General features: G+C 30.5%; 1 protein-coding gene across 1 annotated transcript in view; it reads left to right on the forward strand.

The window, feature by feature from the left end:
• The window catches only part of LOC143232447 (uncharacterized), a 29,657-nt gene extending 10,683 nt beyond the window's left edge, over positions 1-18,974 (forward strand). The window contains exons 7-15 of the mRNA XM_076467915.1: positions 3,329-3,432; positions 7,287-7,364; positions 7,976-8,091; positions 8,301-8,456; positions 8,754-8,936; positions 9,463-9,602; positions 9,956-10,180; positions 10,876-10,935; positions 14,528-18,974. Of these exons, the coding sequence (XP_076324030.1) occupies positions 3,329-3,432; positions 7,287-7,364; positions 7,976-8,091; positions 8,301-8,456; positions 8,754-8,936; positions 9,463-9,602; positions 9,956-10,180; positions 10,876-10,935 (1,062 nt within the window). The 3' untranslated portion in view covers positions 14,528-18,974. The remainder of the gene's footprint in view (positions 1-3,328; positions 3,433-7,286; positions 7,365-7,975; positions 8,092-8,300; positions 8,457-8,753; positions 8,937-9,462; positions 9,603-9,955; positions 10,181-10,875; positions 10,936-14,527) is intronic.
• The last annotated feature ends 3,728 nt before the right edge of the window (positions 18,975-22,702 follow it).

Below are 22,702 nucleotides of genomic sequence, written 5' to 3' on the forward strand. Positions count from 1 at the left end.
ATCACATTTTTACAGCCAACAGATCCCTGGCAAGTGGAACTTTGTTCCAGGCCTTAAGAGAGTTGTTAGTCAAAAAGAAGTAGAGAGGATCAATCTTATTCTTCCAGGATTTTATTCCCATTTATCATGGTATCCAAAAAAACAGGAGATTGGCATCTAATCATTGATCTATCTTGACTCAACCAATGTTTAGAGCCTCCTCCCTTCATTATGGAATCTTTTTTTCACCTGTACAATGGCATTTTACACAAAGGTTCTTGATGGTCAAATTTGATGTTTTCTATGCTTATCTCCATATCCTCATAGCATAATCTTCTCAGAGGTTTCCCAGGCTTGTGCACGTAAGTCAAGTGCACAGTTCAGGGCTCTTCCTTTTGATCTTACAACCTTATGTCTTTAGCTGAGTTGATCAAGCCTTTTCTCATCACTTGCATTCCTTGGATATGTGCACATATCATTATATGGATGATTGGCTCCTAACTCTATCTCATCAATTAGCAGAGCAACATACTCAGATTCTCTTTTCAGAATCCCCAAAAGGGGGCATCCTTATTTGATTGGAGAAATTTATTTTGTCACCATTGCAGTATCATAGATTTGGGTGTATTTTTCAATATACGCTTAAGTTCAACCAACTGCTCTCAGGCTTCAAGCCATAGAAAAAGCCATTACTTCATTCTCCTTCTACTGTGTGGGTGGTTCTCTCTCTTTTGGAGATATGGGCATCTCTCAAAACTTTCATTCCTTTGGGTTGAGTCATATGAGGTCCCTTCAATGGTCACAACATGACTAATAGATCATGTGTTTTGATCCATTAGATTATCCTGTCTCATTACTCATTGATTAGGAATGGTGGTTGGATTAGAGCAACACTACTATTGGAGTACCCATTCCACCACCTCTTCCAACAATCCATTTGTTCACAAATGCATCTCTTCAGAGCAGAGGACCTTATCTCTAAGGTCAAGAGTTCCAGGGTACTTGGATAGAAGATGAGTTTATACTTCATATTAACATTCTCAAACTTCTTGCAGTACATTGGACAATGGTGCAAGGTCTGTCTCTTTTGAAGAGAAAAATTGTCATGATACATTCTGCAATTCCATGGTTGTATTTCAAATTTCTCATCAAGGAGGCACACATTCTCAAGACATTTGTTTTCACACCTTGGATCATCTCTACTTGGCTCATTCTTATCACATCAGTCTTTTAGCTTGTCATTTTCCACAAGTGATGAATTTAACTGCAGGTCACTTGTCTTGACCTAGCCTGATTTTTTTGACGGAATGAATGCTACATCATTAGGGTTTTCAGTGGATTTGCTCACAGTTCAGACCTCCAACAATTGATGCCATTGTGACTCATTATAATTCTGAACTGCAGTTGTTTTTGTCTTCAATACCTCATCCTCAAACATTTGCAGTAGATACAGTCAGTCAGGATTGGACAGATTTATATCTGTATGCCTTTCCCCTGATTTGGTCAAGGTTTTGACTATAGTTTATTCTAGTACTTGTCAATTTCTCTTAGTTGCATCTCATTTGCCAGCTCAAACATGGTTCCCACTTCTTCAGTATCTGTAGGAATGTCTACCTTTACCTCTTCCACATTGGAAATCTCCATTGGAACAACCTTGATCAGACATTCTACACCCAGATGTTCAGAAATTCAATCTTCATGCTTGGAAGTTGTGCTGTCCTTTGCCCAGGAAAAAGGTTTAACTTCTAAGGTCTCTCTGTACTTAACTAAATCTCTCCATAGGCTAATCATGATTGTTTATTGACAAAAATGGGATATTTATCATCAGTAGTGTATTCAAAGCAGGTTAAATTCTCTTCATCCAAAAGTATCTATAATACCCTCCCCCCAACTCTGGTATTGGAACTCAGGAGTCCTTATTACCCCTTGTTTCCAATTGCTGGGGTGGAAGACACAAACTTTTTCCTCCAGAATATTCAAGTGTGTTACTTCATTCTTATAGAAGAGGGTGAAGTTGGGGTTCTCCCTGCTAGGATCTCTAGATGTTTTTGCCTGGATATCAGTAGGAATTTCACCAGCTTCTATGACATTCTACTTGCCATTTTTGTTCAGATTTGACAGGAAGCTATCTGGTTGGGCAGTGCATGGCTCTTCTCTTTTATCAGTGTCATTTTAGTCAATTGGTTAGGAATTTAGTTTTATACTATCTCTTCATAATTCCGAATGTGATTTAGTCCCATTCTAGGTCATTAGTTGAGCACAGTTTCCACATCCTCTCCATAATTCCAGAGACAAGAGGAATACACCTTGTTCACTTGGCTGGGGAGTGAGGATGTATGTTCAAAATTCCAGACAGGATGAGTTCTGTTCCTTTGGTTGAGTACCATATACATGATCCCATCATTTTGAGCCTGGAGTGCTGCCTTTAGAACTTCTTGTGGAGGATAAAGTTTGTCCTCTTAAGTGTTGTTTACTTTTTCATTGTTATTCCAGTGGTATGAAACACATCACTGTGTACTTACAAGTTAGGATCTATTCACATTATATATATCATTGCAGTTGAATAGCCCTAACCATCAATGTGTGATATAGATACCATGACCTCTTAATTTCAACCTCGAGTTGTGGAACCTTGGTTGTTTGGTTGTGGCTGGCCTATACTGTTGTATTCCACTTTTGATATACAAACTAGGTTCCAGCTGAAGAGTATAAGTGTTCTGGATGTAATGTGGTTCTTGTGTTCTTGTACCAATTTTACTCTTGGTACACCTCTGTTCTATGCAGATGCTTTCTGTATGGATCATACCTGCACTGACTCCTCCACCTCATTGTGGGATTATAGCTATATTGTCAGCAGATGGTAAATATTTTTTGGAAGTTAACAATTTCCTAAACTGAAGTGTTTCCAATGATACTTACTTCTGCTGACACTTTCCCATCCTATCTCCCCACTAAAAACTAGTTTATGTCTTGACAAAATGACTACCTTATCAAAATGAGTGCTTATATACAGTTCCTGGATAAAGGGCACATTGAAGTTGGCAGAGAAATTTGCATATTAGAATTGGCCTAAAGCATTTGAATTGGGTATAAAAGAATTTTCCATGCATAGATTGGCAAAGTGTAGAAACCCTGGAGATTGAGAAAAGCTATATCAGCAGAAGTATTATTGGAAATAAAATACATTTTCAGTTTATGAAAGTGTGAACTTTTGGTTCATATGTAAGTTAAATTAAAATTTTTGTAAACATAAAACTGAGTCTTTTCAATTTTCTTTGTGTATGTCACATTTTAATACTTTTCTTTTAAGTATATCAGAGAAAATTAGTATTTACATTGCAATTCATAGTGTTTCATGTGGGAAGTTGATCACTGGGATAACAAGAACTGTGTGACTAATATAACCATCCCAGGAATAACTATTTGCTCCTGTAGATCCTTTGGAGTAGTTGGGTAAGTCTGTCCATTTTTGTCATTTTCTCTCCTAAGGTGACTGCTTAAAATTCATTTTTATCCACTGCAAATCAACTTGATATATCGTATGTGCAGGAAAAACAAGATGAGTTAATATCAGTAAATGTTAAAGTGAATAGCAGAATTATTAAAATATTTTGACTCATATTAATCTTAAGTCATTTTTTACCTGACATTGATTTCTTTAAGGATAGGTATTAAAAAATATTGTTAATTTGAGATAATATGGAAAGTATTCTAATTTGGTCCTTTAAAGTTTCATGTTTCTCGTTAAGATTACTGGCTGTTCACAGATAAGTGCTGGAGAATAGGACTGAAAAGTTTTTAAATCATTTATTCACTTTGATTAATTCACAAAAAATGAGAATCAGTAGAGAAACGTTTTAAGATAAGCTTGATTTTACTAGCAGTGATGATTTTTAACCTCTGTTATTGGCATGATAAGTCACAAGCTAAAAATACTTATTTAATTTTCAAAATTTCAAAATGTCATTTTCCATCTATAGCTGAAAATACACATAAAATTCTTAAAATGTTTCAACAATTACAACACAGTGGAATGCTAATGCATTTAAAATACATAATAATTGAATAAATAACACATACACTAGCCTTTCAATCAAAATTTTATAGACAGTTATTTGGTAATATTTTATAAAGGTTTATACATTATGATTGTAAGCTATTTTATATAATACATTACAACACTTGAGTGATACATGTTTTTAGTACGAGCCTTTTTAGTGCTAAACTAGAATGTAAAACTTGATGAATTATCTAACTGACAGTAAATAAGCAAGGTTAACTTAATATTAAAAGAATTTAAAAAAACAACAAGGAAACTCATAGCCATGATTAAACTTATTCCTACCAGTCAAGTTCCTTAATAGATGAAATGTAGGTTTTATAAAATGTATCCCATAATTATTAAAATAAGCATTTATTGTTAATTTATTTTAAAGTCAGATTAAACTAGCACAAAAAGTAGGATATTTTAATCTTTGTACAAAGCTAAATTTTGATGCCAGGTTGTTGTTATGAGTAATTCCAATATTTTCTTATTTAAGAGAAATTAAACCTAGCTTGTTTAAATGGAAATAAAAAGACATCAAGGAAATTGTTAATATATAAGAGAAGCAGTTACTTATAAATTGTACTGTCTGTGGTTATTTTTAAGTTGCATAGCATTTGTTATACATGAAATAAAGTAACACACACACACACACACACACACACACATATATATATATATATAGAGAGAGAGAGAGAGAGAGAGAAATTAACACTTACAAAAGTCAAGAAAAACTCTGTCAAAAATGGGACTGTGTTAGCAAAAAGCAAGTACAAACTTGTGATAAATTACATTTAAGTAGAGAAAACAAGCTTAAACGAAAAACAAAAGTAAATTTAAAACTGTATAAATTAAAAGGATCCCCAGGGTTCAGTTTTTAATGTGGAATATAAAATATGCCCTGAGTTTTGGAGGTGACTGTGAAAGTAGGAGTCACATTGCAGTGGGGATACACCATCTGTCTGTCTTAACCTCCCTCTGCCATTCTCACGCAATGAAATGAGTGTTCTACTTCTACAGTCACCTCCAAAACTCAGGGCACATTTTACAGTCATGTGAAAAAGTTAGGACACCCTATGAAAGCCTATGTATTTTTGTAACATTTTTGGATATATAGGTACTTAATCTCAATTTTAACAATATTGAGAGATTATAGGAATATAACTAAACAATTAAAAGTGAAGAAAATACTTTTCAAGATCTTCTGTAAATGTAATTCTACAAAAATGCATATTCTAACTGAGGAAAAAGTTAGGACACCCCCACATTTATTCCCACTTAAAATGGCCCAACTCACACACAGGTGTATCACACCAGGTGCACATGATTAGAAGATTGTTACTCAGCATTTTGAATGAGGCTTGCCCTATTTAAACCTCAGACATTTAGTTTGGTGTGCTCCTGACTGTTGAAGTGAGAGTGAGCACCATGGTGAGAGCAAAAGAGCTGTCTGAGGCCTTCAGAAAGAAAATTGTAACAGCTTATGAGTCTGATAAGAGATGTATAAAGATCCCAAAAGATTTTGAAATCAGCCATACCACTGTCTGGAAAATAGTCAACAAGTGGAGGGCTTTCAAAACAACTGCCAACATGTCCAGGTCTGGTCATTCAAACAAGTTCACCCTGAGAGCAGACCACAAGATGGTAAAATAGGTCTTCAAACACCCTAACGTGTCATCACAGGACCTACAGCAGGCTCTGGCTTCTGTTGATGTGAAAATGCATGCTTCTACAATCAGAAAGATACTGCACAATTTTAACTTGCATGGAAGATGTGCAAGGAGGAAACCTTTGCTCTCTAAGAGAAACATCAAGGCCAGACTGATGTTTGCCAGAGAAAATGTAGACAAAGACTAGGATTTCTGGAATAATGTTCTTTGGACAGATGAGTCCAAAATTGAATTATTTGGACACCAGAACAGAGGACATGTTTGGCGTAAACCAAATACAGCATTCCAGGAAAAGAACCTCATACCAACTGTGAAGCATGGAGGTGGAAGTGTTATGGTTTGGGGCTGCTTTGCTGCAGCAGGACCTGGACAGCTCACAATCATAGAATCCACCATGAATTCTACAGTGTATCAGAGGGTGCTTGAGGATCATGTGAGACCATCTGTATGAAAATTAAAGCTGAAGCGGAACTTGACCCTGCAACACAACAACTACCCAAAACATACCAAGGACTGAAAACTAAGAAATGGAGAGTCCTGGAACGGCCAAGTCAAAGCCCGGATCTTAATCCCATTGAGATGCTGTGGGGTGACTTGAAGTGTACATGCAAGAAACCCCTCAAACATCTCACAGCTGAAAGAATTCTGCATTGAGGAGTGGGGCAAACTTTCTTTAGACTGATGTCAGAGACTGGTAGATAGCTACAAGAAGCATTTCACTGCAGTTATTTCAGCCAAAGGGGGTAACACTAGCTATTAGGGGGTAGGGTGTCCTAACCTTTTCCTCTGTTAGAATATGCATTTTTGTAGAATTACATTTACAGCAGATCTTAAAAAGTCTTTTCTTCAGTTTTAATTGTTTAGTTATGTTCCTATAATCTCTCAGTATTGTTGAAATTGAGATTAAATATCTATATATCCAAAAATGTTACACAAATACATAGGCTTTCATAGGGTGTCCTAACTTTTTCACATGACTGTATATCCCATGGTATAGTCTGTATACTGGGGATCCTTTTCATTTATGCAGTGTCTTTAAATAATTTTTTTTAGCTTATTTTGTTCTTTTATACATGTGTGTGTATATGTACATAGTTTTTCCAATTTTTATAGTATTATCTCGAAAGAAGTATATTTATTGAATATTCTACTAAATTTTGACTAAGAAATGTTGACTCCTTAGACAAAGATATTATTTTAGTAATTTCTAACAAAGAATCACATAAACAAGGAGTTATTGATTAATTTAGTCTTTTCAACCAAAAATGTGGAAAAGTTTCTATTAGTTTTCAGCTTAAGTTCTCTAAACAGATTTGTTAAAATGTTATGAGTTACTTAGATAATTATTCATCTGTAGTTATGGAAATAGAATATTGGCTTCTAAAAAGTTATCATACATATTTGTAATAAAGAGTTATAGGAAATGTATTTAGGCTAAATGTAAGTTAAATTTAAAAAGCAAATTACATAAAAAAATTAATTTGTATATTTGCTACATTTTTAAAGTTATATGCATGTATTTATGTTTATATAAGTTTGTTCTCTTGCTTTCTGTAATGACTAATTTTATAATGCATTTTTATGATGAATAGGGTGTTCAAGGTAAATGGTAGCAACTACAAATCAACAGTGACTCCTGAAACTGAAAGTCCTAACACTTTTCCCCCCTGGTAAACTTTCACTTTATATAAACTCATTTATTTAAACTATCTATGTTCCAAATTATTTGTGAATACGTGACTTTTTCGATTATTCTCTATTAACTTATGACTCAAACAGAAAAAAAAACCTATAATAGCAATAATAATAACTCATTCCTTTCTCTATTTTTCAAGCTTTACAAGTCATGATTTTTTACTTTGGTGGTCAGCATAACCCTAAGCTTATGCCTAAGTGACCTATGCATTAATTCGGCACTACTATCGATATTGCAAAATATATTTATTAACTACTTTTGGGATATCCAGTGTATTTTGTGTAGAAAAATTAGTTATTTCATCCATGTTTTATTAGTTCTTAACACTGAATGCTGTAGCAGACAAAAGTACAAAATTACTCAATATCATGAAGTATATGGACTGCACTGAAAGTGAATATGATAAAAACGAATTGATAATTTTAAGATTAAAATATTTTTTTAAAAATTGTATAATGAACAATAATGATGCTTTTACTGGTGACACATAGACATTAATAAGAAAAAGTATTAATAAACTTATAAATATATGTATATATATATTTAAGAAGTTTTTTAAATTCAAGTGTATGATACTTGATTCAGTATAACAACAATTAGCATAATAGCAATAACAATTTTAGTAATACATGTACCAAAACTCCACAATCTAAGGTACTTTTGGGTTCAGGTGAAAACTCCTTTCCAAAATACTAAAGGCAGTAAACTCTTCATCATTAAAATAAGCACAGAAGAAGTTAATTTGGTTCCCTTAATTGTATGACACCTCAAGCAAAACAAATTTAACTCAAATTTAGTGTGTGTTTTTTTGTATGAATCACTAGGACATCTGAAAAAAACATGTACTAAAATAATTTTGTCAAGCTAATAGATTTCATAAACTAAATAGTATTATTTTATATTTCTGTAGTCTCAAAAGCCCAACGAGTAAGCTTCAAAATTAATGGAGACTACAAGCTTCTAGTTGGTGATAGAAAAAGTGAATTTCTTAAAAAATTGAAGGAACAGCTAGCAAAATTACTAAATATTGCACCATCTGCTATACGTAACTTGGATGCACAACCTGGTAGGTTGAATTTATTTTTGACCAGTATATCATGTGTTGCTCTTGGTTTGTGATATTACTGTTATTTATCATAGCTTATAAAAACAAGTGTAGTAATAAGGTAGAAAATAGTAAACATATGTCTGGCCTTATCCAAAGCAATGGAACAAATAATTTATTTATTAAGAATTTAATTATTTATGCTTCATATTATAACTAGTACTATATGTGAATAAATATAGCTTGGATTTTCATGCTTTATATAATTTTATTGTTTAATTGAAAATAAACATTCACATATTTCTTTTCTGTAACAAGGATCGGTTGAGGTCTCCTTTGACTTGGATCCTAATCAAGTTGATATTACATCCATTATGGAGACCATAACAACAATGATATCAAATGGGGAGTTTCCCTTGAAGGATTTGAACAACCAAGTGATAGAAATTGAGATAGATTCACTAAGTTTTGCCACGCCTCGTCCTGCAACTTTATCACCAGGTAAGTTTGCAAAATGTCAGGGTTTATTGTCAAAAAATTGTGTTCGTGTATACATTGTACAAACAATCAGTCTTAACATAACATAATGTTTAGGAACATCAAGAAACATATTAGCTCATTCTGTCCCGTTCTCTAAACTAAAACTATTAAATAAATAATTAAAACATTAAAGTCAGCCCTTATTATTCATATAGTTATCAAGTTTTCTCTCAATCTCACTTTACAACATCCAAAGGTAACTCATTCCATAAGCCAATCACTCTAAAATATAAAACTGTATTCATTTTTACTGCATTTTTTAATATTTATGTCCTGAAAGATCTGTCTTCAGTACTCACAACTTTATAAGAGAAATTAAACTATTCCAAGAAGGTCATTATTTGCACTTTAAGAAATTATTTCTATGAGATGTGCATATTTTGTTTTTTACTGTTAACCTGATAAATAGTGTTGTAGAACTTTATGAATTAACGTTTTTTTAGTGTTTGGTAATTAAAACTTCTGTTTCATTGCATGTATTTACCAGAGGTTGAGAAAGCCAGAGAAAGTAATGCTGCAATTATTGCTGGTGTGATTGGAGGAGTAGTGGTCATATTAATCATAATAGTTATTGTGATAGTAGTGGTAAGAAAGAAAAAAGCTAGAGAAAGAGTGGAACCAGATATGGTAAGAAGTTGGTATTATTATTGTGATAAACTTGTAGTATCTTGTGACTTTACCATCGATTCAAAAGTACCTTTTCTTAAGTACAACAATAAGTGTATTTTTTCCCAAATTCCTGATTGCTGTTTTCATTGTATAATGTCAGTCCTTGATATGAACCAGGATATGACTGCTAACTTATTGCTTAAAAGAATAAAATTTATGAGTCAGGGCTTCTCAGTTATATCATTTTTTCTGGTTATGAAACTCTTTTGCACTTCTATATGCTGTAAGTACAAATGTTATTAGCTGATATGTAGACGTTTGATTTATAAAGCAATATGTATTACATAGTAATGGTTCAAATTTTTTATTAGCCTGTAATGAACACATTGAAACCAACGTATCGAGCATTTACTTATGCACCAACATTACCTGAAAATAAAAAGAAAAGTACTTCAGTATCATCTGTAGACAGTGGAATGAGTTCAGTAGGGAGTAGAAACTCTTCCAGGGGGAGCTACCAGTCATCATTATCGTACACAAGTCAAATTCCCAGCGAAGATGTAATTATAGGAAAATCTGTTGCTCCTCCAGATCTGGTGAGCAAGCTTGTTACTTGAGAGTGACATTGGACAACTTTATCTATAAGATCCTTAGAAGTCACTTGCGTCTTGAATACAGCTACAACTGTTGTAAATCCTCCTCTTATTTTAAAGTTGTGATCAAAACCTTAAATATCGACATCATTTTAAGCTATACAATGATCTGTTAAATGCTGTGTCAAATGGAATGTAATTTAAAAATAGGTGTAATTAAGGTTAAATATAATTGGATTAAAAAGAGTCATAATTAATTGGAAACTAATGATAACATCTTCCAAAAATTTACTAACCTCTACTTTTATTTTTAAGAAAACATTCAAAAATGGTGTTTATGGATCACATGACATCCTGACTACTTTCTTATAGGAAGCTGTTTGAAACATTGAGCAGTTGTAAATATTGTGAATTTAATGAATAGAATTAGAACTATAGTTAATTCTTGAACTGTGAATGAAGCTGTATGGTTATAACATAAAAACCAAAAGTAAGGTTTTTGTTTGTTTCATTACATTTAGCAAGAAATATTTATATAATTGGGTCTTTAACTTAAATTCAAAGAAGGAAAGATTAGTTGAATCTTTAATAGAAAATATTAATCTACTGATAAACCTATAAGAATCCTGAAATCCAATAGGTTATTTTATACTGAATAAAACTTAAAGGAGTAACATAATACCATACATTCTTTGTAGGGACCAAGAATTCAGATGTCATCTGTGCCCAGATTAGTGGCTCCAAGCTACAGAAAATAGGTAAGTAGGATATTGAAATTCGTTTATTAATCATTATTTGTAACACATTCCATAGTATGTGACTATTTTTGACTGACACATTTCTTAACTCTTTCTACCTGGATCTTCTTTACTACTCATGATAGAAAGTTTTAGTGTCTTACATTCAAAATTTTATTTAACTACTTTCTGTTTATGTGAAACCAATTAGTATATATAAAATCTTAGTTAATAATCTATACTTTAATAATATATAAGATATAAGTTCCTTATTCAACAATAAAATATTTTCAAAAACCTAAATTTCCCCTAGTATGACATATTTTCTCTAAGCATCTTGTCTTCTCTGTTTTTTCCCACCACCCTTTGAAAGAGTAAAACATAAAATGTGAATTACTCATGATAGAATCATAACTGCTCAGACAAATCATAATTTTTGTAGTTTTCAATTTTGTTTTGCTACAGAGCAATCAGTAAAAAATCAAACCCTAACCCTTCTGTCACATACTCTCTTTCAGGATATGTTCATAGTTCTCTCTTATGTTTAATTTTATATATATATATATATATATATAACTGATAGAAAGACAAGGTTTTCATACACCAAATGACATACTGCATAACACTATTTTATGAACAGTTAATATTCAGTTTCACTTAGAGTACAAGCAATATTCCAGTGAGAAACTTAATAACTAGCTTGGATGAATTTGAAAGAGTTCTTGCCAGACAAATTGTGAGAGGTAGGTTAAATTGTGTACTTTTTAAATTATGTTTTTTGATGCATAATTTAATTGAAAAAAAAATTATTTATTGCATTAATACCATAAGTATTAAAAAGTAGGCTTAAATTTTCTTGACAATCAATGACAAAAAAAAAGGTTAGTTAAGATTAGATTAGGTAAAATAAATAATAATAATATGATAAAAAATGTTTCACAAGGCAAACACACAAGCAGCATGTGGGTAATGAATTATGATAGCATAAAGTGAGCTGTGATTGCCCCGAGTGATTCACAATTTATAATGGCATGGATAGTAGTGAGATGCAGTTCAAAGGACATTAGAATAATAAAATTTAATTATAAACAGATGTGTACTATTATTAATTTAATTTCATGTTACAATTTAAAGTTATTCTAGAAAGAAAAAAGGGTGATTTAGATTTAATTTATATTTGGTGGTTACAAGGTTAGTAAATTCAATGATCTTGGTTTAAGTTAAGGTAGAGAAAATAACAGTTTAAATAAAAGGTTTTAGGGATAACACAAAAGAAATTTGAGAATTTGAAGACGAGTAAAAGTATTTTAATCTTAATATGAAAATTGCTTTGCATAGGAGTATTTAAAACAAATACTTAATATATTAATAGACAAATCTCTATTTTATTAAAATACTTCACCAAAAAACATTATTTTTGTTTGTGAAAGACTGACAAATTTTGTGAAGATATAAGCACTATATTGAGTTTGAAGTATTTCATCAATAAAGACTTTAAACAAACACAAAGAGGTCAAGTGTGATCAGTCAAATTTACCTAGCTCATGTTTAAAGAATTAAATGTTTGAAAATCTGATGGTACAGTCAGAGGTAACCTGGTATCATCAGAACAACCCTGACTATTTTAAACATAATGCATTTACATATCTTTTTTTTATATTCCTTCTCATTAATTTTTTTAAACTTTATTTTTGTTTCAGAATGCTGTAAAAACTGAGGTGGGCAATGGCATTATTTTAATTATCATGAGCATTCATAAAAATAAACTGTTGAACTTGTTTTAGAATTAATTTCTTTTTTAGAACATAAATTTTTTTTGGTTATGATGCTGTAAGTTTAAACAATAAAAAAATTAATGATAAAAATCACTCTAGACTGCTGTGTAATCTTACTGTAATGGACATAGCATGCATGTATGACTGTATCTAGGTATGTGACCAAAATAATAAATAGTGTGGTGCCATCCATGAAATGTCACCACAAACAAAAATCCATGAAAAACTTTCACACTTTAGGTATTAAACATTAAGGCAATTAGAAAAATAACTATGGTATGTGCAACACCCATTTCTTTTTCACAGGACACAATTTTAAATAAAAATACTCTCCTCACAATGAGAACAGTTTTCATTAGGACTTTACATAAGGGTCCAATTGTGTAAATTGTAAATATATTACTAAAAAAATAGAGTTTTTAAAATAAATCTGTCAATTTTTAATAAAGGATATCACTTTTAATATATAAAAACATTGCAGTTTATATCAGTACAATCGGAATACTTTTCCATGTAGTACTTTCCAGAAAAATCCTTTTTTTTAAATAAATGTTCACATTTTATACATTTTTTCAATTATGTATGAATACTATGATTAGTAATTACTAGCACAAACAGATGACTGTATTGTGACATTTCTTCTAGTTCTCACAATTATTATTTTATCTCCTTGATGTTATCTAGAATTATATTCAGTGGAGTCAAAATAGAGATTTATAGTTTGGGTAAATAATGTTTACAGTATCTAATTCCTATTTGAAGGTTTTTAAATTTCAAATTTTTTATTTAACTTTTTTTTGCAAGATCTTTTTTATGCCTAGCTGATAACTAACTTCAGACATTGTTATGATTATAAACATAGCTTATTAACTAATTGATATGGTTCATGATGATTTACTGTAACTATTGACTATTTGATTGCATTGGTTTAAGATGCAAAATATTAAACTACAGTTGGAGATTTGTTTGAAAATATAGTCAGCATTAATAGTTTGTGTGTAAATAAATTTGCTATGCATAATGCATAATAATGGGCTAATATGTATTTGGAGTAAGACACATCTCTCTAAATACGTATAAACTTTCATCAGCAGAAAAGTAGCCTTTTTGAATAAAACGTATATTTCACAGATTAAATAAACCTTTGTGTCTTTTAAAGTAATTATTCTACAAATATGTAAAGTAAAATTTAATATTACATGTACTGTTTTTCATATTACTCTATCATACATAATATAAGAGTTGGTTTCCTAAAAACACCAATTATATAGTGTACAAAGTGCTGAATATCTACATTTTTCAGTCATCTAATGTTCATCCATTACTGGCTGGTAATTCCTGTTTCACCCTGTACATAAATGTTTTAAATAAACACCAGGTATTGGTGAGAAAACTAAATTCAAGGAGTAATCATAACATCATTTAAACTAGAATTATGATGTTTTTTCAGCTTATGTAAAATATAAGAGAAATAAATTAGTTTTTCAATACCTCTACAATCTTTGTATTATCCCCTTCAGTATTATACAAAAGGTTTGGATACAATATACCAAGCTGTTTTTGTTGTAGAATTGCAAGAGAATAATAATGATAATAATAACAAGAATTATACGTTCTATTTTGAGCAGGTTTTATTTTCATCATACGTCTAATGTTTGTGTATTTTGTTTTCCTCCCTTTTTATATGCTTACAGCTTTAGAAGGTTTCAAAGTGTCATTTGTACTGAATCTTTGCTGTTGAAGGTGCTATTTGCCTGAACTTTCTATTAAGACTTTGTGTAATATCTGTAGAATGAGTGACAAATTAAGTCACTTAATGAATATTTTATATTTTGCAGACCCAAGGGGCAAGAAGCACAACTTGGCTCATCATGTGCACAATATCTTCAGTATTCAACTACTGTGTTGTATTCTATGTATGGATGTCTGAAACTAACAGTGATTCCATTCTCTTCATGTATCACATTATTTATTTATTTGCGAGATAAAGAATTATTTATAAAAGGATAACTACAGAACTGTTTCTAATGGTTACATTAATTACTCTCATTGTTAAAATGTGTGTATATATATATGTATATATATATATATATATAGAGAGAGAGAGAGAGGTTGGTATAAACTTTAAGTTATGAAAGATTATTGCTGAATGTTTTTGCAAAATGCCTTTGCATCTCATTAAAACAAAAAAAAGACTTAATACAAAACAGTAAATTGGATAAAAGAAGAACAAAAATACTTGTATGAGTATATAAGTATGTATAAATGCATGGACACACACACATACATACATATTTATATATATATTTTTATATAGATAAAATAGCATATATGTTAATTTTAACATCTGAGGGAAAGAAAGCATAACTTAGTGATGAACAAACAGGTGAACATCTCTTCACCTTGGTTAATATTATTAAAAACTGCAGAAATCTAGGCTAAACACATAAAGTTATGAATTAAGAACTGGCCCGTAAAACTAACGTACGAGCTTAATTGTTACAGTAAAATTGTTGCAATTATATATTAATCATTGTAATTATCTAAGTTTAATTGTTAATAAATTACTAATGTTTCTTAATTACTGAATATGAATTAGTAATTAGTATCAAGTTATTGAAAATAATTCAGCATTAATTAATAATAATTAAACTATGTTGATTGTATAGGGTGCTAAGCATGACAGTAATGAATTACAACTTAGAATGAGTAAAGGAAAAATGTGCCATAGTGTCAGAAGTATCTGTGAAAGTAGGGCCCAACACTCCATATCTAAAAGTACCATTCACTGTTTGCAACTATTTGTAAGAAGGTAGTTTCTGCTAATGAAACAAAAAAAAAGGTGAAGTAATTAAAAATGAAACTGTACAAACATACCAACAAACTTTAGGTTTATTTTATACTGTTCATATCCATACGTGTCTGTTATGGGAGTTGGAATGTTAACTTCAGTTAAAAAACTTTACTTACCAACCTCAATGATCCTTTTTTTTTATTCTCCTTTCTTGCATTCTTATTTCATTAATAGCAGTTAGCTCACCACATTTGATTCCATATGATAGTTTTAGACATGGGATATTGTGGGTTTCAACACCCGTATCTCCACTCTTAATTTCTATAGGTGAGATGTGTAAACAGAATGTGATTCTTCCCATTGCACATGTTTCTCCTTTTAAAGATGACTCTCTTACTACTGTAAATTTTACTGTTCATACTTTTTAGTTTGTACTGTAGTTTTGTTTACCTGTCCTTTATTTGTCATGCCTTTTTGTTGGTTTCATTTTTGGGGTCATTTCATATATCAAAATGAAAGGCATTCTTCATAACATACTTTTAATATAAACTTCAGTAAAGTTACAAGTAAAGTGAGCCATCAGCTTACACCTGGTTATAGTATTAAAAACTACTTTCCACAAACATTGTTGATTTAAATGATATTACTGCACTGAATAATATAATTTATGACACAAATTTAGTTTCATATTTTGCATACTTAATAACTAAAGTACCATGCCTTTTTTTTGGTTGGTATGTTGTAATACTGTATTAGCCTCAACAACTAGTCTAAATTTTTTAAATCAAGGTCACAAATATTAAATGTTGCAGAAGGCTTGTTATATACCTTTATCACAAGTGTAAAAATGGATTCAAATCTGTAACTCTTTCACTGCTAACCAAAAATAACTAAAAATTGTTTGAAATATTATGTTTATAAAGTTTGTGATCACACAATACATTTTTCATCATGTGATTTAATTTTACATTTAAAAAAATTTCTTCAAACACACTAAGTTCTTATAGAAAGTAAAACTTTATGTAAGCTATTATTACTTAAATGCCAGCTCATGAACGTATAGCTTCAACAAAACATAACAAAAAACTGATGATTTGATAAAAGAAACCAAAAAAAAGTATTACCTGTTACAAATTTTGAAGTAAAATGTGTGTGTGTGTTTGTATTATTTTTGTGGAATTCTTATGTATATGGATTAGACTGTACCCAAAGTTTTTCTTCACAAAACCAGAAAGAGATTGTTGATTGTTATTAATTGTTTTCATTACCTGAATTTAATATCTGAAAAGAGATCCTTTAAATATTGTTGTGGCTACACACAAAAAAATATCTTAAATGTTTTGTGGAGCCAATGTGGAAAGTATTATTGTATTTTTCAATAGTTCTTGTGGTGTTTACAAAAGTTAACATATCTGTGCAGTTCTTGCTGTAATTAAGTAAAAGTTTCTTTATTACTACTTACTTTTTTTTTTTTTTCAGAAATACCATAAGTTCAAAATGTATATTGAAATCTATGGCAAGATTTATATTAAGTACTTCTGAGTTACTGCTTTAAATGCATATCTTACAATACTACTTGATCATTAAGTACATTTTCATATGGAGTTTTATTTATAAAAGATTATGGTGCCTCATCCCTCGCATGCTATCCTAACTTTGTCATACTAGATTGCACTTATTATATATACTACAAACAACATTCTTAATCATCTATAATATGTGTAGTTAAATTTAAAAAATACACAGCCCATCCAAAGTTTAATTATGATTTTCCAGAATTCCTATACGAATTTATCATTATATCTTCTCGAGGCTTAATTACAACAAAAATGCCAAATTAAGCACATGTATATTTTTTAAACTTTACAAGTTTGTATAACTTGAATGTGTGAAAGAATTCTTTTGTAAATAAATGTTAACACTAAATACAATATGTAGAAATAAATACATTTACAGCCACTATGTACCTAAAGATGTGTGTATGTGTATATATTTCTCTCTTTGTACTTGCATCACTACTTGTAACTTACTGCAACCTTTTTAAACTGTTACTTTATTATAATACCAGTGGTCATTAAAGTATAAGAAAATGTCTTTTTTTTTTTTCTTAAACATTTATAACCAATAAAATTTAGTGACATTTCGCTATGAGGTATGTGTATATTTTAATAAATATATCTGTGGTGGAAACAGTTTTTTCGTGGAGCATTTTTATTCTTTTTTCTAATATTCTGATGTAATATCTACATCCAAATTCAAATGATTTAGGAATATAATTTCATATTATTATTGTCATGTTAGTGTTCTAGATGACACATAGAACATTACAATACTTTTCATTGCTTAAAAGTAGAAAATACAAGTATAAAAATAAGGAAACAAAGATAATTTTTTTTATGTTTTGTTAGATAGTAAACAATATCAAGTGTAATTTATTCTTACAGGCAGTTACTTCAGTATAACATTTTTTATGTCCAACTAGAGTCTGCTTAATTTTTTTGAATATCAGAGTTTTACTCAGATTTTACATTCTTGTAAGTATTTAACATGTTTCAGTGAGATTTTACATTCTTGTAAGTATTTAACATGTTTCAGTGTGTATCAGGTAGTACTTCACACATAAAATAACCTAGATAATTGAACTATTGTTGGTTTGGTAAAATCTATCATTATTAAAAAGTAAGTTGGAAAACAATCTGTTAAGTAAACATGAATGTTACAACTTAAAAAACATTTAATTTTAAATGTATTTTCCATTCCTTAATGTTGTAAATACAGAATTTTCATTTTGTTCTCTGTAGTTTAATTTTGCAATGAAAATGTTTGTGTTTAAATTATTCCTGGTGTAAATCCTTTTTAAAATTATTAGATCATGTTTTTTTACATTAAAATAAAACTTCGCTATTAATGGGATTGTATATATTTATAACTAGTAAAGGGGTTATCAGGTATATGTTTTCTTGATTCAGAAGAAATTATTACAGGCACAAGAGAAAAACGTTTATCACTGTATTTTAATCAAATTTCATAAGCATTTTATGAGATCATACTTCCAACAGTAATTAAAATCAAGTCATATCTGAATATATTCTTGAGAGGCACTTATAAGAACCTTTTGATATAAAGCCTTGTTTGTTTATTTATTAATGTGTTTTTAAGTTTAGTATATTAATTATAATAATGCACTTTGTAAAAACTTACTTCATCATTCAAGTCCTTGGGTTCAGGTTAAATAGGTATTAAACATGTGTAATCAACTCAAGTCACATGTTTTTTGAAGAAGGCTATAAATAGTTTGTTTCTTAATATAAAAACGAACAGATACTTGAAAGTGTGTAAGGAGTTGATAAGCAGACATTGACTTTTTCAAACAAATAAAAACATACTATCAGCTTATAAAAATATGGCGTGATAAATGATGCCAAAAAGATTCCTGGTAAAACCTGTTAAATATAAAAGTGTGTGTACTGTTGCATGTAACCTAATAAATATAAGCATATTGAATCTTAAATCTTCTCTTGTGTATTATATATCTGTAAATGTAGCATCTTATCTATTTAAGTGGTAAATCAAGACTTCTTATAGTTGCAGTCTACTAAATTGTAAGACTATACATATTGGCTAAACATTTTGCTAAACATTTTTAAAAGTTTTATTTTTCTTCTTCAAAGCCATGTAACTCAATAATTTATGCTTTCAAATTACAGATGCTTAAAAATCTTAAAAAACAAAACAAGTATTTTTTTCTGAACAGATCAACCGTGAATTAAAATTACAAGTTAAGAAGGAACAGTGATATATTATCTCAGTTTCATCTTACTGCAAAACACTAAAGCTAAAACGATGTCACCTTCTGTAACAAATAATCTTGCTTAATTTATATTCAGATTTATTCTTTATTGTTTCAAATAATTTGGATATATATTATTATCATAAATTATTACTTGTTTTCATGCTTCAGTTTTGAAATGGAGCACTTCTGAGTGAGCCACTCAGAAAATCAGTAAATGAGTCTAAGGGCTTATAATGCTCAAAGTTGGATTTTGATACCAGTGGAGGGTATAGTACAGATATCCCATTATGTAACTTTGTCTTTGAAGATATCTGAGAAAAAGAGAAGCATATATTTGCATCTTTTGAATAATATAAACTATCTGCTAATTCATAATTTTTATCTTAAGTCTTATCAGCAGGTTAGTTAGTAGTCCAAAGCCTTTTGTGATGTGCTTTTATGTTAAACAAAGCTGTTGCAATAATTTCCAGTTAGGTTTGTATTACTTTATATGTTTTAAACATGCATTTTACTAGAGAATAAAATGTATGATTTTATATCAGTAAATTGAACGCCCTAACTTTTAAAAACTCATTTTTCTTTCTTTCCTAATTACAGTTTTGTTGCTGAGGTATTATAAGGTACATTTAAAATGAACAAGTTACTAAAGCACAAAAACGAGAGATTTGCTAAGAGTTGTAACATGAAGAGGAAATATTTATGACTTAACAAAGATATTAGGGAAATTGACACAAATACTAGATAAATAAAAATTAAATTATTTTATTGATAAGTTTTATTTTAATGGGGAGAGCAAGTTATTTTATTAGATGTCTGTGACTTGGTGGTAATAAATTTGAACAAATACACAGACAGCATACAATCCATTTATTTTAAAATAATATATTCAAAACATATCAAACATATGTACAAAACTCTTCATAGAAAATCGCAGTTATATCTAAAGCTGTATCACAGTTCTAAATAATTATTTTTACTTGTCAAATTTCCAGGCAGGCTGGTTCAATTACTTTATAACCTACTTGACAAGAGAAATTTTTGTTTACTGTGTTTCCTACTTGCTTTAGAACCCAACTGACAAGAATAATTTTTGTTTACTTTGTTTCTTACTATAAAATCTCCAATAAATTAACATACATTATTCTGTGGGTTACCACAATTGTATCCAGAACTTCAAATAATTATCTTTTTTTTTTTTTCGTTTTTAATCAAAGTCAACACAGAAAGGTTCAATTACTTTAGGACACCATTTGACAAGATTAATTATTATTTACCACTGTCAAACTGTGATACCAATTTTATATATCACCCATTATGGTGGCTCAGCATGGCCAGGTGGTTAAGGCACTCGACTCATAATCTGAAAGTCGTAGCTTCAAATCCCCGTCACACCAAACATGCTTGCCCGTTCAGCTGTGATGGTATTATAATGTGATGGTCAATCCCACTATTTGTTGGTAAAAGAGTTGGTGGTTGGTGGTGATGACAAGTTTTCTACCCTCTAGTTTTACACTACTAAATTAGGGAAGGCTAGCACAGGTAGCCCTCATGTAGCTTTGCAGAAAACAAAACAAAACCCATTGTGGTTAAATTAACAATCTGGCAGTCTAACTTCACTTTCACTAACTTAACTTGTTTTCTGAATTAACCTCCTGTGTGTTCACTGGGTCACATATATATGCTTTGCCAAATTGAAGCCTAGAACTTTCTACAGACCACAATATTCTATGATATAATAATATTCACTTAAGGCAATTAGAAAGATACAGAAGGTTTGAGTAATGTAACATCAAATGTATTTACACAATGTATGACTCTTACCATGTTACTTAACAAAATTTGTCACAACTATCCCTTTTAAATACCCTTTAACACATTTATTATGAAAACTAAATAATCAGTAAATAAGATAATAATTTTTGCACTAAACTGTCTTGTATATCTGACAATAAATAGATGGCTGCCATAATAACATCTAAACTGTTCAATTGTGTTTTAAGATTGGTTAATCTCTGGTTGTGGATTAGAAACAGAAAACTTCATCAGATTAATATCGTTGCACCTCTGACTACAATATCGGTTAGCAAATCTAACTTTCAAAGCTTTCTTTAGAAATAAATATATATTTATTATAACTTCCCAATATATCATGCCATCAGATAAACAAAATTAATGTAAAAGGGAAACCAGGATTTCCAACTTCTCCATTTCCACACATAACCAACATCCCAGAAAACTCATTGAGCTCAGGTAAACAAGTTGTATTGATATGGAAAGTAGAAAATTCTTTCACGCAACTTACAAAATTGAGCAAATCATGTTTTTCTAGAACTTATGATTAAATGCTGACACCTATACTATAATGTAAACTGTGTGAGTAAATTTACATATATTCATAAGCTGTAATACGAGGCAGTTTAGTTTATGACACATTAATTTTAATAGTGTTTAGTCATCCCTAAATCGCCTATAGATAGATAGCCTATTGTATGGCTTTGCCCCCAAAAAAACAATCAATGTTTTTCACTTCTGTTATTTTTGGATGGCCCCTAACTTGGCAGATCAAAAGAGAAGTTGTCCCCAAAGCCCCATTGTGCTTCAAATGTATTTCTGAGTGGTCTTATAATACACAAAAATCGAGAAATCGGAAGTAGGAGAGAACAAACAAGTAGTTGTTTCATTATTTGATCCCATCTGAAAATATTCCTTCATTGTTGTTCTCCTCGTCACACCAAACATGCTCGCTCTTTCAGCAATGGAGGCGTTATAATGTTACGGTCAATCCCACTATTCGTTGGTGAAAAAATTGGCGGTGGGCAGTAATAACTAACTGCCTTCCCTCTAGTCTTACACTGCTAATTAGGTACGGCTAGCGCAGATAGCCTTCGTGTAGCTTTGCGCGAAATTCAAAAGAAACCAAACCAAAAGGTTCTATCTAGTGGCTAATTTAAAGAGTTCAATATATAAATATATATACACACACATGCTATATATATTTCTGCAGGGTCACAGTAAATGCTCTGTTTCAAGAGTAAATACAATTAAGAGTAACAAATGTTATTTCTTGCTTTTCAAGTTCATATATCATGCAGTGTTGTAGCCTGCAGAGTGCAGAATTCTTCTCGCGATTCAAGCAGTAAATATGGGATTACCGAGGCAGTAAAAAATTCAGAACACATTATATACAGTACAATATTTTATTAAGTATATATTATTCATGCCTTATGAATGAAATAATTATAAGCATATTTAGTTGAACAATTCAGCCAAACTTTGTCAAAATTAATATTTGGTCTGCGATTACCTTGTACATCAAGGCATCTTCAAGTCAACTATGTAACGACAGTAAAAAGTGCAATATTAGGCGTCCCTTAAGGGACGTCATTTTATTGTCTACTGATTGACTGACAGATAACACGCTACTGT

This window comes from Tachypleus tridentatus, chromosome 1 (genome assembly GCF_004210375.1).
Source record: "Tachypleus tridentatus isolate NWPU-2018 chromosome 1, ASM421037v1, whole genome shotgun sequence".
In the NCBI taxonomy this organism is placed as follows: Eukaryota; Metazoa; Arthropoda; class Merostomata; order Xiphosura; family Limulidae; genus Tachypleus; species Tachypleus tridentatus.